This window comes from Saccoglossus kowalevskii, chromosome 4, assembly GCF_978046115.1.
Source record: "Saccoglossus kowalevskii chromosome 4, keSacKowa6.1, whole genome shotgun sequence".
NCBI lineage: Eukaryota > Metazoa > Hemichordata > Enteropneusta > Harrimaniidae > Saccoglossus > Saccoglossus kowalevskii.
In genome coordinates this window covers 40129905-40145576 of record NC_140644.1, presented here as the reverse complement: position 1 = coordinate 40145576, position 15672 = coordinate 40129905, and the positions used below count along the sequence as shown (strand labels likewise).

Sequence of the window (15672 nt, the reverse complement as noted above, 5' to 3'; positions counted from 1 at the left end):
TGTCAATGTTAACACTTGAATACAATCACATACCTAGTGTATTGTTGCTGTCTGTCAATGCTAACACTTGAATACAATCCCATACCTAGTTTACTGTTGCTGCCTGTCAATGTTAACACTTGAATACAATCACATACCTAGTGTATTGTTGATGGCTGTCAATGTTAACACTTGAATACAATCACATACCTAGTGTATTGTTGATGGCTGTCAATGTTAACACTTGAATACAATCACATACCTAGTGTATTGTTGATGGCTGTCAATGTTAACACTTGAATACAATCACATACCTAGTGTATTGTTGATGGCTGTCAATGTTAACACTTGAATACAATCACATACCTAGTGTATTGTTGCTGTCTGTCAATGTTAACACTTGAATACAATCACATACCTAGTGTATTGTTGCTGTCTGTCAATGCTAACACTTGAATACAATCCCATACCTAGTTTACTGTTGCTGCCTGTCAATGTTAACACTTGAATACAATCACATACCTAGTGTATTGTTGCTGTCTGTCAATGCTAACACTTGAATACAATCACATACCTAGTTTACTGTTGCTGCCTGTCAGTCTATCTATGTTACACTGCAGCACTAACAGTTCATTTTCTGCACACTTGACTCTCAACTGCAACTCTGCAATTTTCTATAAAACAAGATTACTATTATTTCATCTGATATTCTTTCAGATAACTGTACTAGGACAAGCATGAATGGCTTGGGATTTGCTGGTTATAGCAAGCCTTGAACTTCAGTACAAGGGTATCTAGGCAATCACCACCGTGACAACGATGGATGAAACATTCTACAAGCAGTTCAGAATAACTGTGGGTGATATACATACATCTTGAATGGTGGGAAATACGAATATCTCGAGTTGTAATTACCTGATCTCTATCCTCCAATTCTGCGGCAAGATTTGCATGTTTCTTGGAGACAATGTTTTCACAACTTGCAGATATCTGTTAGGTTTGATAACCAGAAATAATTATGTTTTCCCATTATTTTGGAAAATTTCACTTCATAAAAGTTGAACCAATGAACAAGCATACATGTAGTCAGTCACATGATCCCTGCAAGCATACATACAAGCAGAGGCAGTCACATGATCCCTGCAAGCATGCATACAAGCAGAGGCAGTTACATGATCCCTGCAAGCATGCATACAAGCAGTCAGTCACATGATCCCAGCAAGCATGCATATTAGCAGAGGCAGTCACATGATCCCTGCAAGCATGCATACAAGCAGAGGCAGTCACATGAACCCCGCATACAAGCAGAGGCAGTCACATGAACACTGCAAGCATGCATATTAGCAGAAGCAGTCACATGATCCCTGCAACTAGGCATACAAGCAGAGGCAGTCACATGAACCCTGCAAGTATGCATATAAGCAGAGGCAGTCACATGGTCCCTGCAAGCATGCATACAAGCAGAGGCAGTCACATGAACCCTTCAAGCATGTATACAAGCAGAGGCAGTCACATGAACCCTGCAAGCATGCATGCATACAAGAAGAGGCATTCACATGAACCCAGCAAGCATGCATATAAGCAGAGGCAGTCACATGAAACCTGCAAGCATGCATATAAGCAGAGGCAATCACATGAACCCTGCAAGCATGCATACAAGCAGAGGCAGTCACATGAACCCTGCAAGCATGCATACAAGCAGAGGCAGTCACATGAACTCTGCAAGCATGCATACAAGCAGAGGCAGTCACATGAACCCTGCAAGCATGCATACAAGCAGAGACAGTCACATGAACCTCGCAAGCATGCATACAAGCAGAGGCAGTCACATGAGTCCTGCAAGCATGTATACAAGCAGAAGCAGTCACATGATTCCTGCAAGCATGCAAACAGCAAGAATGTTCAATACAGTTTCACTTATGCGTAAAGTGCAGCGCAGCGCAGCACAGCGCAGCGCAGCGCAGCACAGTACAATAGAGCAAACAATCTCTGCAAGTTTGAACAAGGATGAGAAACTGATTAAAAAATTAAACAAGCCATGCATGGCACAGTTTCCGTTAGTTATCAAATTTAAGATAGATAGTTTTGCTTATAGTAATATAGCTGGAATATAACCATGTCAGGAATATGATTTTTTAACATTAAAATGATTGACATTTGTATCTGATCGTCAAAAAAGTACTTGTCCATATTGAGAGATATTGCTCTGGAACAGCATTCAAAATCAGCCATTTTGAATACATGTATATATATAACATGATGTATAACGAATATATAAAATTTGAATATAATCAGTCAAAGCATTTAAGAGATATGGCTCTCGAAGCCCAATCATTAAAACAAAATGGCCGCCAGACAGCCATTTTGAATCCGATCTGAAAAATAAATGATGTGCATCAGGAACCTGTAATGTCTAACATATGTACCAAGTTTGAACGAAATCCATCCATAAATGCTTGATATTTGATGATTTTTTAGCACAAAAAAGGCCACCATTTGGCCATTTTGAATAGGATCGTCAAACCAATATATCTATGACATGATGTATAATGAATATTCAAAATTTGAACATAATCAGTGAAAGCAAGTCAAAGATATGGCACGAGAACCACATTCATTAAAACAAAATGACCGCCAGTCGGGCATTTTGAATCTTATCTAAAAAACAAAATTATTTGCATCAAGGTCCCATAATGTCTAATGTATATACCAAGTTTGAACAAAATCCATCTGTTAACAGCTAAGAAATGCTTGTTTTTGATGATTTTTAGCACAAAAATAGCCGCCATTCGGCCATCAATCAGATCGTGAAACAAATTGACGTGCATATGTATACTATCATGTATGATGTATGTGTGAAGTTTGATTGTGATTGGTCCAGGCATTTCTAAGATACGGATCCGAATGCACGCACAGACGCACGCACGGACACACTGCGTCTGAACGGGGACTAAAAATGTTTCATTTTGGAGATTTATTTTTTGCTCATACGTAGGAAGTAGAGTCAGTGCAAAATTTTGATGATTTCAGAAACTGTTTGAATACACTTGAGTCATCAAAAAATTACTATGTTTTTTATTTGAAAGAGTCAGGTTTTACTTTTTCTCATGTCCATGTATTAACTGCATAAAATAGACATGATTTTCTCAAAACAAATATCAGTGACATTTTTATATTTGCTAAAGGATTGCCAATACTTGCCTGAAACTGTATCAAACCATAGACTTTAGAAAACAAGGTCTATGATCAAACATTGTAAAATTAAACTTACCTTTTTGTTGAGACTTCGGAGTGAGTTCGGAGCCTAAAAACAGGACAAATTTTAGCGTTATAACTAGAAAAAAAAACACATAATTTGTATCCTTGTGTAAAATGTGGTGGACATGCTTTGTATTGCGTTTAATATTAGGCCCATGTGGTGTATACATGCCAAACCAAGTGAGATTGTTTTGTTACTTACCCGTTGGAATGGCGATGCAAACAGCTTTTTAGATGGTGTACTCAAGTAGCTGCTACAAGTACTAGTATCCAACTCACTATGACAGCTGCCAACTGATTCTACAAACAAATATATTAAAGTGCCTGTGAAATGGCTGCTATTTTCACGCCTAAAATTACCATTGATACATAAATTATTAATTTTTATATTTCTAAGCATAAATTATTTTTTGAAAAAATGTGTTTTAAACGCAGTCTACGGCAACTTTATTTTTGTGTATTTTAAAACGAGGCTCCTCATTAGCTTCTCATTTGCATACAGCAATTCCCCTTGTGACGTCAGAAGGGGAAGTCGCTGGGCAGCTTGCATTGCCGATACGTGTAACTAAGGCAAATTTCTTGGGCTGTTTTCTCATCTTTGACTAAATTGTCACTTATGTACTTGTTCGTCGAGGAAAAATGGACCATAATGAACACATAGTATCAAGTTTGTTGCATGGGGTTGAGTTAGATGCTAAATATGTTCGTTCTAGTGTAGCGGGTCACCGTGATCCTCACCAGGGATCGTCACCGGCGCACGTTTGTACACTGTCGCTGGATAAAATAGAGTTTGACATCTGAATTGTCTCGTTATTTAGCAGGTTACTAGGCATGTTACTACACTGTTTTTTTTCATCGATCGTTTGAGTAAAACAAAAACAAACTTTCAAAATTAAAATAAAAAGAGAACATATTTTGACATTCTAAACATTAAACTATAGTGATCAATAAATGAAATAAAATAATTAAAAAAACGACAAATCACAACCGCGTGGAAATAAATTGACATTTTGTTGAAATAGATGAGCGTGTTGGGTCACGACGAGGACAAGTGCGTTAAAGGCGGCGTTTAATTGGATAAATTCAGAGTGGATTCGAGTTAGCATAATCCATGGCGTGATTGTCATAATTATGACATCATATTAAAACTTATTTGGTGGAAACACATTGACAGCCCAAGCCTGGATTATTATTCCATAAATTATTACGCAGATCAAGCTGCAAGTAAAGGTAACAGAGGTGTGAATTCGACATTCAACGACAATCACCGAACAACTCAGAAACTTTTAGCCTGCGAAAATGAAAACAATTAGCAGTGTGTAAAGGCTGTGTAATTTCCTGTTTGTTCGACGCTTCGTTTTTCGTGTCACTGTCAAAATTATTTCTACCTTTTACTTAAAACGGACTAAATGGTCTCTATAAAACGATAATCAGGATCGCAAAAAGTCAAATCATTTGAAAAACTTGCCCGACGTCTCTCCCTCTAATGAAATCCGCCTCGGTGATCATGGGCTGGTCCGGAATCTATTTCTTTAAAAAGTGTTGCGCCAGGTTGTCGGTGTTTCTCTTTAAACCTAGTTGTTTTTTTCATGGGTGAGAACAGTTTTTAAAAAAAAAGAATCTAAAGTTAAGTGGACACTTTATATGACGCTGTTTCTCGTTGCTTTCACGGCGTTCATCAACTGATGTCGCATCTTCGGATCGATCAGAAACGTGTGAATAATTACACTATGACTATACGTATCACTGCAACTGCCCACAACACAACATCTAAAAACTCTCAAAAAAAAATAGAAAAAAAAAAGAGCCGACTGAAAAATGTACATCGTTTAAAAGTATATTCAATGACCAGTGTTATTACGGCTCAGGGGCATGACTTCCTCTCATATTTTGGCATTTGGTGGCACACTTTCGGCGAGAGTCGGAAATCCGAAAACAGTCTACTGTTTCAGGATAGGTGGGCGTGGTTACAACATGAGAAATATCTCAAATTTACTTGGGATCAAATCAATAACTGCCCATTTCAGTGGAACACAGATCTAAAATGGGAAACGTGTGGGTGGGCATTGCACAGGTTTACCATTTATCAAAGACAACTATTCATGCAGAGGTTGCAAACGGTATATCTTTTTATGCAGGAAATTTAACACTAATTCACACAGACCCTTTATACACCCACACACAAAAAAAAAAAAAAAAAGAGTCCCACTTGAGTTAAAATACATAGCACAACAGATACAAATATAAGTAAAATACTAAAAAAAATAGTTTCTGCTATATTATCATACCTTTACAAGCTTTAAATCTGTCTGACTTTTCAAATACAACTGGTCTTGTGGATTTCTGTACAACTTTCACATTATACGTACCTGGGGCAGGTGCGCAACCTATCAAGATATAATAATGAACGTAAGAAACAAGGTTCCAAAATTATTATCAGTGCAAACCAGTTGTTGACTTTCCCTTGCAGCGTCAACCAACAAAATAGAATGAACTGATTGAGCTTTTGTTCTTGACAACCGACTACCACTGTCTAGTCAATGAAAGGGACTGGAGAGATGATACGGTGGGGAGTGTTAGCTATGTGGGAAACATAACATAACGTAACATAACATAACATAACAACGGCAAAACACCAGGTATATCTCAACCATCCCATGACCTCTGACAGCTTTCTTTTCTGTAATAAGTGACTGAAGTTTCACTACCAAGATTCATTACCAAGTGGTAATTCATTGTAAGTTTGCATAGTTAGACATGGTGTATTTTCAAATACCATATTTACCCGGGTATAAGCCCAGGGTCCTGAACATGGAAAATTGCCAAAAAGAAGGGGTTTGCCAGGAGATCCCAGGCAAAAAAAACGAATATTCGCGAAAATAGACAACACGCAGATCGAACTGCGGCAGGGAATAGATCGGCAAATGAAAACATGCAACGCAAATAAATGAACAATATGTAACACTAGAAGTAAAACAAAAATAATGTATTGCTTATAATGTGACAAATAAATCAGAAAAAATAAAAATCGACAGTGAAGAATCATTTGAATTAGGATTTTCCCACCAACAAACACGCCCAATACGCGTGAACTCGAAATGAATTAAAATGTCAGGGGTTAAACTGCGTAAAATAATTTCCGGTCTCGACAAATTACGAATCAGCCGTCATACAAGATCAATAATAATTTACAAATTTCCACAGTAAAAATTATAAAAATTCATAGCTTCTTGTATCTTTATTTGTACGTTTATTGCCATCCTCGTCAAACTCAAAACCCCCAAAGTCCAAGTCTACGTCACTGTAGCCGTCGAACAAAATCCCTACAACTTGTTCCTGAAGTTCATTGATCCCACACAATTTGGACTTGGCACTTTTAATCCATGGATTTCGCAGTCTGTCAGCTTGGCACTTTTCATTCATATCTAATCACAATAAAGAGACAAGAAAAATGGGGTCGCTCTGCTGCGATGGCACACGATGCTTTTGTTTAGTCTAGCAATCATTTTTGACACCTTTATGCATCTGCTTTACTGATTGGCTAAGAATGACATGACTACTACTAGTATTTCATCATAAAGGTCAAATCGTGACATTGCTTTCTTATCAGACTCGACGCTTATCAATCACGGTGAAAGTTAATATTCAGCAAGTTCCGGCAGTTGGAGTGTTTCACTATATAGATATCGTGGTGGACTTGAAATAGGAAGGTTTTTTTTTATCCAACGACAGAAGAATAGTTTTCATGACAGAAATGCAATATCTGTGATGAAAGATGGTAAAAAAGTTGGCAGTCTTCGGCGTGACATTGCAAAATTGCTGGCCCCAGTTATGGATTCGCAAGCTGCTACAAAATATTTATAAAGCCAAAATAACGCGATTTCAACCACTCTCCCAGGTACTGGTTGCTACAATATTGCAACATTGGTTTTATTGTTGACGACGCTAAAGCCGAACGAGTGTGACACTTGCTTAGCAGCTCTCCTTATACCATTTGCTTGAATCGTTTCTAAGGAAGCACAAACCAAACGGCCGGCCCTTTTTAGGGCCACGACATATTTCAAAAAGAGAACAACTGTTTCTGCTTAAATATATATTTTCATAGACTTGCTGACTGTTATGATTCTGAAAAAAATCAGCGGTGAACGCGCTGCCTTGAAGGCAGAAACCTGTCACAGCTATTTCGCCCATTGTTTTAATACAATTAACAATTATATTTAAAGAATTTTTATGAGCATCACGACAGACTTCAAGAAAGTCAACTGTTAATACAACCACAGTCAACGAATAGAAAATAGTTTTTTTGTGTGTGTGTGTGTGTGTAGAAAAAGACCCCCTGGGCGTGTGCCCGGATATGGCCTTAACTTCTTTATTGTGTCAAAAGTGGGGGTGGGCATTTGCCCAGGCATGGGCTCTTACCCGAATAAGTACGGTAATATTTGTAACTGACAGAGGTTTGATAAAACTGCAATGTACCATTATAGTCCTATTATAAGCCGCAGCCCAATTAGAAAGGAAAGTCACCATCTCTTCTGAGAACTCCGAGCTTGTCTCATCCAAATTCATTGCTTGCGCTAATTTGCGTATAATTAGCATATCTAATTTGCATATAGATAGCATACCAATCACATATTTAAAAAAAAATTCTTAGCACTTTTATATTTACACCAACCTCAAATACTGTGTACAAGTACTATATTAATGTTCATGAATTATTTTGATGAATAAATTAAACCACTTGATGTAAAAAAAATATCAACCACAGATAACGAATATCCATTTTATTCTCTGTAATGTAACAAGTTTCTTTCAAGTATTTTTATTTTCTTAAGTTTTATAAATGCACTGACATATTGTAATGGTTGAAAAACTTAAAGGAAAGGTCAATCCTGTCAATATTGTTGGCCACATAGCAGCATAATGAAAAAAAAAATTGAAAAAAAAAAATTAATATAGTTATAATCCCATATATTATGCCATATGGTCGCCGCCATCTTGGCAATTTTCAAGTGCCCTCTATTGAGTCAGACGAGAATGCGAGCGGAATTCGTTTATGCACTGTGACGTCAAAGGCTAGGTTAATTAGGGGGTTATAATGAGAGAGAAAAATAATCACTTAGAGAGTCATAATTCATTGCGCTACTTTCAAGAGAGTCAGGGGGGGGATTGGCACGAGAGGGCGCCATCTGATCTGAATGGAACGTTTTGACGTCAGTCGTCCGTAGCCCATCGTCAAGCAACAACGTCCCGTTTACGAACAGATAAAATAATTTCAGCAATTTCTTTACAGAATAATCCTCAACAAAACTTAGAAACATTTCATAGACAACTACAGGCTCCAAAATTATTGTCTATTGCAAAACAATTAAACCGACAACCAGTTTGACGCCACAATTTCTTGCTGGAGCCCGAGTTCTACGCGTCATTTTATTGCATTCAAAACTGTTCCATTTCAAACTGCGCATGCACACACACTGTGGTTTCTCGAAATGCATACTATTTAGGTAACTTGTCACTGATAAAATTCACCGAAAACATTTTGAGCAATTTTGAGCAATACTACTAGAGTGAAATTTAAACGTGCCTCTGCATTCTCCATTAATTTCATAACTTGCTATGATCATGGTAAAGAGAAAACCTGTGTTTACTTTCAATAGTTAGCTGGAGTCTGATCGAAAACGTGTCTCAAAAAATACCTTTACATCATTTTTCCGATTATTTTTTCAGCTCGTAACGATAGAATCAGTCAATTTATAACTAACATGTATGCTATCGGAAACCATTTTGGCACAATACTACTGAAAAAACGAGTTTGTCATTGCTCATGAATATTAATTTATGCAAATGAGACGATTATTTCAACCAATCGTGTCATTCAACTCCCCCTGCAGAGTGATGGCTGTCTGCAAATACTATGGATGCTCAAATGACCGCGACCGAAATTCGGGGATGTCTTTTTTCACATTCCCTTGTGCGAAGAAAAAAAGATGTCTACACAAAGAATGGCTAGCTAATATTGGTACAGATTTTAAGCCAAAGTTATACAGCCACAATTATGTTGTGTGTGAAAATCATTTCACAGAAGATGATTACCAAGGAAATCAGACGACATGAAAACGACTGAAACCTGATGCAGTCCCCGTTAAGTACATTCGTACTGCGAAAAATGAAAGTAAAGCAGTACTCGACTAACGCAATCGAAGAGCAAAATGTGAGGTAATATTACCAAGAAAACTTTCTAAATTTGTAGATGTTACTTTGTTCGAATGATAGTAAAATCGACACCGTGAGTATAAATGTTGGAAACATTTTTTTTAAAAAGAGCAATGTGCAAATCGTGGAAATGTTTGACGTATGTCAGTGTGTTTTTTTCTTTTGCCGGGAAAACAACACTTAAACCCCAGACAACTAATTATTTGGCTGAAACTAAAGTAGTTTCCTGATAGTCTGGTGAGATTTGGTGACACCCGAAGGCGACATTATGTTGTGTTTTGCTTGTTTATGTTGACGTGTACAAATGGACTGCTAACAAATGTTTGTATTGTTGGTGTTTATTAGTACCCCACTGCCCGCCCGCAATACATCCGCCGGGATTTCAAAATTACAGCCTTTATTCGTCGGGCAATTATTTATTGTTCACTATGTCAGGTATATTATTTTATCATTATTTTAGTTTGGAATGAATCACAAACGCCAAGAACGTAAAAAAACAAAAAAAAACATCCCGTGATTTTGCGTTTGATTTGTGCCGCGCCTAAACATTTTTACGAACGAATCCCTGGGGGAAACCTCTGGCGGGTAACACGTTTTCCTGTTATCGGCAAGGATTCTCCCCGAAATAAAAGGATAGATCGCGAATGTGTTAATTACTAAAAAAAATATAGATTGTCATTTTTATAAACATGCGAATGTTGAGCAGTTCTACTATGAATCCTCGTCATGAATCCTGTCGTCTGCGTGTTATGATTCGTATGCAAATGAGCCAGTCTTTGTAAAATGCCAAGGCGCCGAAGGTGTCTGAAGTTTGTGTGCATTTGGAAAACCGTTTTCGCCCTTTGCATTGCTTAACGACCAAATCTATACGCAGTTAGTAGTAGTTATTTAATTAGTGACTCGATGACTCGATCTGGTTATCGACATTATTCGTTTTAGCTTGTAACACCCGTGCCGGTTTACAGTCACGGTGAGCGCCTCGCTGTTTCCAACTCACAAGCTTTCTCTTCCGATACATCATACTCGGTACACGACCTAACTATTATAAATTTAAGTTTGCGTTATTAAATGAACTGACAATCATGACTTCGGGCCAACGAGTATCGAACAATATTGTATTGTGCTCAGTGTACATTTTTATATTATTACTCTAAAATTTGTGTTTGGCTATGATAATTGATATGTTCAATCTGTAATAATTCATTTTCCGCTCTAATGTTTATTTATTTTTATTTACACAGGTGCGGGAACTGATTAATGCTTATCCCACTGTTCTAGTCTCGAAAAATGAGTACCCAGGTAATTATGAAGGCAGAATTATACATTAAATGTTACTATGCCCTCCCACTATGCACCTGTGCTTCTTATTAAATGAACGAGCAATGCTATTAAAAATGTTTAGCGGAGTCAATCCATGATAAATTATCTCGAATCGTCCTCCCTTTATATCCGACTACGGATTCTGGTGGTGAAGTGAGCAGCCTATCACAAGTGTTTAACTTTGACCAATCACAGTTCGGCCTCGTTTTGCCGCTTATATTTGAAACTTAGTTACATAGTTTATGCCTAATGTGTTTCCTTTCACGTTCGCATAAAGGGTATAAATACCCATGATTTCTGTTACATTTCATGTTTTTACCAGTTGCCTCAGTACTCTATGTCAGTTTACTTTGTATTGCAATAAACCAATACTGTGTTTTTGCTAACGTAAACTACGCTCGTGTGTCTCTCTGTCGTTTATAATTGCCTTTAGCGTGAGCAGTAGCATATCCACAAACTACTCTCCCACATTTTTGGTGCCGAGACCAGGATCTAACCATCGATAATGCCAGACGAGACATCACAAAACCCAGCCGCTGGAGGAACCGGTAACATCACCGAAACTGATGCAGAGACACTTCGCAAACGCATGAGATCGCGACGAGGACAGAGAGGACTCGTCTATTTACGAGAGCCGACAACCTCATCGCACACTTCCAAGACGAGGGTACCGACAAAAACGCATCGCTCGATTCACTAGAGGGACTCTACGATCAACTCACGACAAAGTACAATCTACTGGCAGATCTAGAAGTCACTATACTAAATCTTACACCTGACGATGACTTTGAGTCAGTGAGTGAAGCATCTTGGGATTATCAGGCCGATATCTACGACAAAAAACATTTGATTTCTATATTTGTGAAGAAATATCGCAAACCGGAAAGTGTAAAATCCTCGCCTGAGCCTTCCAACGAAAACGCCGCTACCGACGCCTCGACTACATCTTCGTCTACGCCAACCAGGAAAACTATTTCGCTACCGAAGTTACAGTTACAAACATTCTCAGGTAACGTTGTTGAATGGCACAGTTTATACGACATCTTTAAGTCCGCCATCCACGCAGACACCTCTCTTGATCCGGTCCAAAAGTTCACATACCTTCGTAGTATGCTACAAGGCGAAGCAGCGAACACTATCGCCGGACTCATTCTCACGGATGGAAATTATTGCCACGCCATCGACTTGTTAGTCGAACGATACGGACAAACTCATCAAATTATCAACGCGCATATGACCGCACTTTGGACACTCGCTAAACCCACTGGCGATGTTAAAAGCCTCAGACATTTCTACGATCAAATGGAAATACACGTCCGAGGGCTCCAGTCGGTGGGAAAGGAAGAAAGTTCATATAGAGAATTACTCGTCCCTATGATAAGAGATAAGATTCCACAGAACATTTGTTTACAAATAGCCCGAGAACACGGTAACTTGGCATGGACACTGAAACAGTTACGAGTCGCGATTCTGCAGGAAATCAATGCTCTGAGTGCTGGCGACCCTTTACAAGAAGTGTCGTCACTTACACTCGAACCGGTCATCACCGCCGCGTTTCACACTTCAACACAGTCGTCTAAACATCGACCGCCACGAACTCACAACGCTACGAGAGCTCAGAAGTTGTGCCCATTCTGTCCGGGAAACCACTTCGCTTTGACATGTATCGTCGTCCGAGATACCAATCGAAGACTAGACATTGTGAAACGTGACCGTTTATGCTTCAACTGTCTGGGTAAGCATCGTGTTTCTGATTGTAAATCGAAATTCTCATGTAGACTTTGTAACAAAAGACACCATACAGCGCTTCATTCTGAAACCCCCACAAAGACAATGACCCAACCACCTCTGAGGTCATTATCCGAGATGTCAACAAGAGACAGTAACACAAGTCAAGTTACTGTCACTCACGCAAAGATTAAGCCAACTCGAGAGAAAATTCAAAGTGGCCCAGTACTACTGAAGACCGCGCTAGTTCCCGTCGCATACGGTAATCGCGCACCTATTAACGCTGACGTCCTGTTTGATGAAGGAGCGAACCAGTCATTCATTTCCGAAAAGTCCGCACAAGAAATCGCCGCGAAACCTACGAGAAAAGGACACGTCAAATTATCCACGTTCTGGGACACTACCTCTAATGTTCGCGCCATGACGTTCACCATTTTAACTGTTCATGAACTTTCTGGTCACACTTCATCTTTTGAAGCCATGATTATTCCAGAGATATCCGCAGAATTGAATAATCATATTTCGCCAGAGGTTCACCAATTGGAACATTTACGCAGTTTGCAGTTCGCGCACCCAATATCGACACATAACTCGTGGCCGATCAACATACTTATCGGAGCCGACTTGTATTGGTCATACGTTGGTTCACAAGTAATTCAAGGCAAGACTGGTCCAACCGCGGTTTCATCAAAATTCGGTTACTTGTTATCAGGCCCGTCTGGTATGAGCCGTACCGTGGATACTAATGTACGTATTCTACACGTCATGACCACAGAGAATCATATTTCAGAGCCTCTAACGTGTTCTCCTATTCCTAATTTCAATCGCAAAACGGAGGACATAATTCCTGACATTCACCCTGAGAACGAAGCAAATATCCAAAATGTGTGGGATCTAGAGCTTATTGGAATAAAAGACGACCCGGAAGTCTATGAACTGTTAACTTTGGAAACCTATGCGGACTCTTATCTTTCGATCGACAAAGGGAAATACACTGCCAAATTACCTTGGAAAGAAGACCACCCACCATTACCAACAAACTATGCCGTGACGACGCGCCGCACACTGAGTATGATTCGTCGACTCACCCCGGAACTTATCGCAAAATACGATGACATTATTAGCGAACAGAAACAATGCGGTTTCATTTTTGAGGTCAATGACCCCGATCCAGATATCGGACACTATTTACTGCACCGCGCCATTAAAAAGGATTCTGCAACGACCTCCATTCGTATTGTTTAGGACTGTTCTTGTCAAGCCTCTCCGGACAGCCCCAGTCTAAATAACTGTTTGCAGACTGGCCCTTCGTTGATAAACAATTTGCCGAGCATATTGCTAAGATAAGCTAACAACATTGCTTTAACTAGCGATATCGAAAAGGCATTTCTGAACATTCGACTTGATGCAGACGAGAGAAAGTATACGAAATTCTTATGGCTCTCGGACACTAATGACCCGGAAAGTGATTTCATTACCTACCAATTTGATGCGGTCTTATTTGGAGCAGTATGTTCACCGTTCATATTGAACGCAGTGATTCAATCCCACTTAGGGGTGATCTCATATTCAAACATGCGGGTCAAACCTACGAAAACCCAAACCGCCCGAACAAAACCCAGTTTTGCGGTTTGGAAGTTTAAACAATAGACAGTGCGGTTCAGGACGACCGCACGAATTTGCATAAAACTGCGGTTCGAACCGATCTCATTCACACCTCATTCAAGCTGTTGTTTATTTTTAGGATTGACAGCGTTTACATTGCTTTTTGAAGACTAGATAGTTGTCTCTAAAATGTGTCGATTTATTGGTGTACAGTAGTCATTTTACCGTGTGTCTTGCCTAAAAAAACACTCTTTCATACATCGGTGAACAGCGTGCTGAATAAATTGTTTTGCTTTGATAAACTGTTATGCTCGAGTCGCAAATTGAGCAGAGGACGTGAATCAGACTTTTCATTGGGCTGGACAATTGATATGTGTCTCTGACAGCTAATAAGTATCAGAAGACGAACATTTGTTGATACAAAGTTGCACTTGAGACTTACATTACAGTGTTCAAGCCTTTACCGCTGTTGCGCGTTCAATTTTCAAACAGTTCTTTCAGGAGTGCGTCATCGCAAAATCCAGAAAAACAAATGCAGCGTACGCCATGAAAATTTATTTCGATTTGCTTTATTTGCAGTTTTTCTTATTCAATTGCCAGTGACACGAAGTATCAAAACAGAAAATTAAATTAAATGGGCTCACGCTGATTATTTAAGGCTATTCATCTGCAGGCTTACAAAAAACGAACCCTGACCTCTGAAAATACCTTATTCATAGAGTGCCTTGTACCTAAGACCGTCGCCCAGGGCGACACAGTGCACGTTACGATATCGCAATCGATGCATGCTGGGTGAGAAGGAGAAATTCTGATTGAGGTAACCAAGATGGCTGCGTTGAGTGCGTGATTTTCTGCGGTGAATTTAAAAACAACACCTCGCTGCCTACTTCGCCCACAGTCCCCTCAAAGCACTGTACTTCGATGTATTTTCTAAAATAATCGTTTATTTTTAATTAACCGGGGGTTCGAAATGTGTGCATTTTGTCACAAAAAAGTAAGATATCGGCAGCGGTAAATACCCGTAATTCCCCCGCAATGCCGTCAGCTGACAATGTTACGGTGGTCGTAGCGCCGGAGTCGTAGCGTTAACCCCGACTTTAGTTTTCACACAGTGATAGAGGGACTGTGGTTTTCAGATGCCTTCGTAAAACACAATGTTGCCATTATCGATTTAATATCATATTTTGATAACTCGCAGTCTCACAGACTTTACAAACTTAACCAAAAAATGTGTTCTATGAATTTATGAACTGACATGGGCACAAAACTGACCGTACTTGTTGTGGACAAAATGTACCAGTTAGCTTAATGGATAAACTTATTTTACTGACTATGCCAAATATATATAACGCAAGTAATTTATCCTAAGAAGCTGCTCATTAAAATTCTAGTGCATCTTTTCCCTGTTCTGTTTCAAACATTAATTCACCATATATATCACAATAGAGAGGGTCTATGGTATCACTTGATTCACATTCAATGACAAAATATAACAAACCATCACGTCTGTAATTAATTCCAGATAAATTGAATAACAATTGTATTTGGTACAAACCAAAATGTAAGTTG

At 39.0% G+C, this 15672-nt stretch overlaps 1 protein-coding gene across 2 annotated transcripts in view; it reads right to left on the bottom strand.

Moving 5' to 3' along the window:
• Positions 1 to 15672, bottom strand: part of LOC102809985 (uncharacterized) — a 77405-nt gene that overhangs the window by 46368 nt on the left and 15365 nt on the right. Inside the window, exons 2-6 of one of the 2 annotated variants that reach the window (XM_085498120.1) lie at positions 5526 to 5624; positions 3440 to 3537; positions 3251 to 3283; positions 895 to 969; positions 554 to 653 (exon numbers count right to left, since the gene is read on the bottom strand). In XM_085498120.1, the coding sequence (XP_085354246.1) occupies positions 554 to 653; positions 895 to 969; positions 3251 to 3283; positions 3440 to 3537; positions 5526 to 5624 (405 nt within the window). The remainder of the gene's footprint in view (positions 1 to 553; positions 654 to 894; positions 970 to 3250; positions 3284 to 3439; positions 3538 to 5525; positions 5625 to 15672) is intronic. The other variant, XM_085498121.1, reaches the window with a different exon arrangement.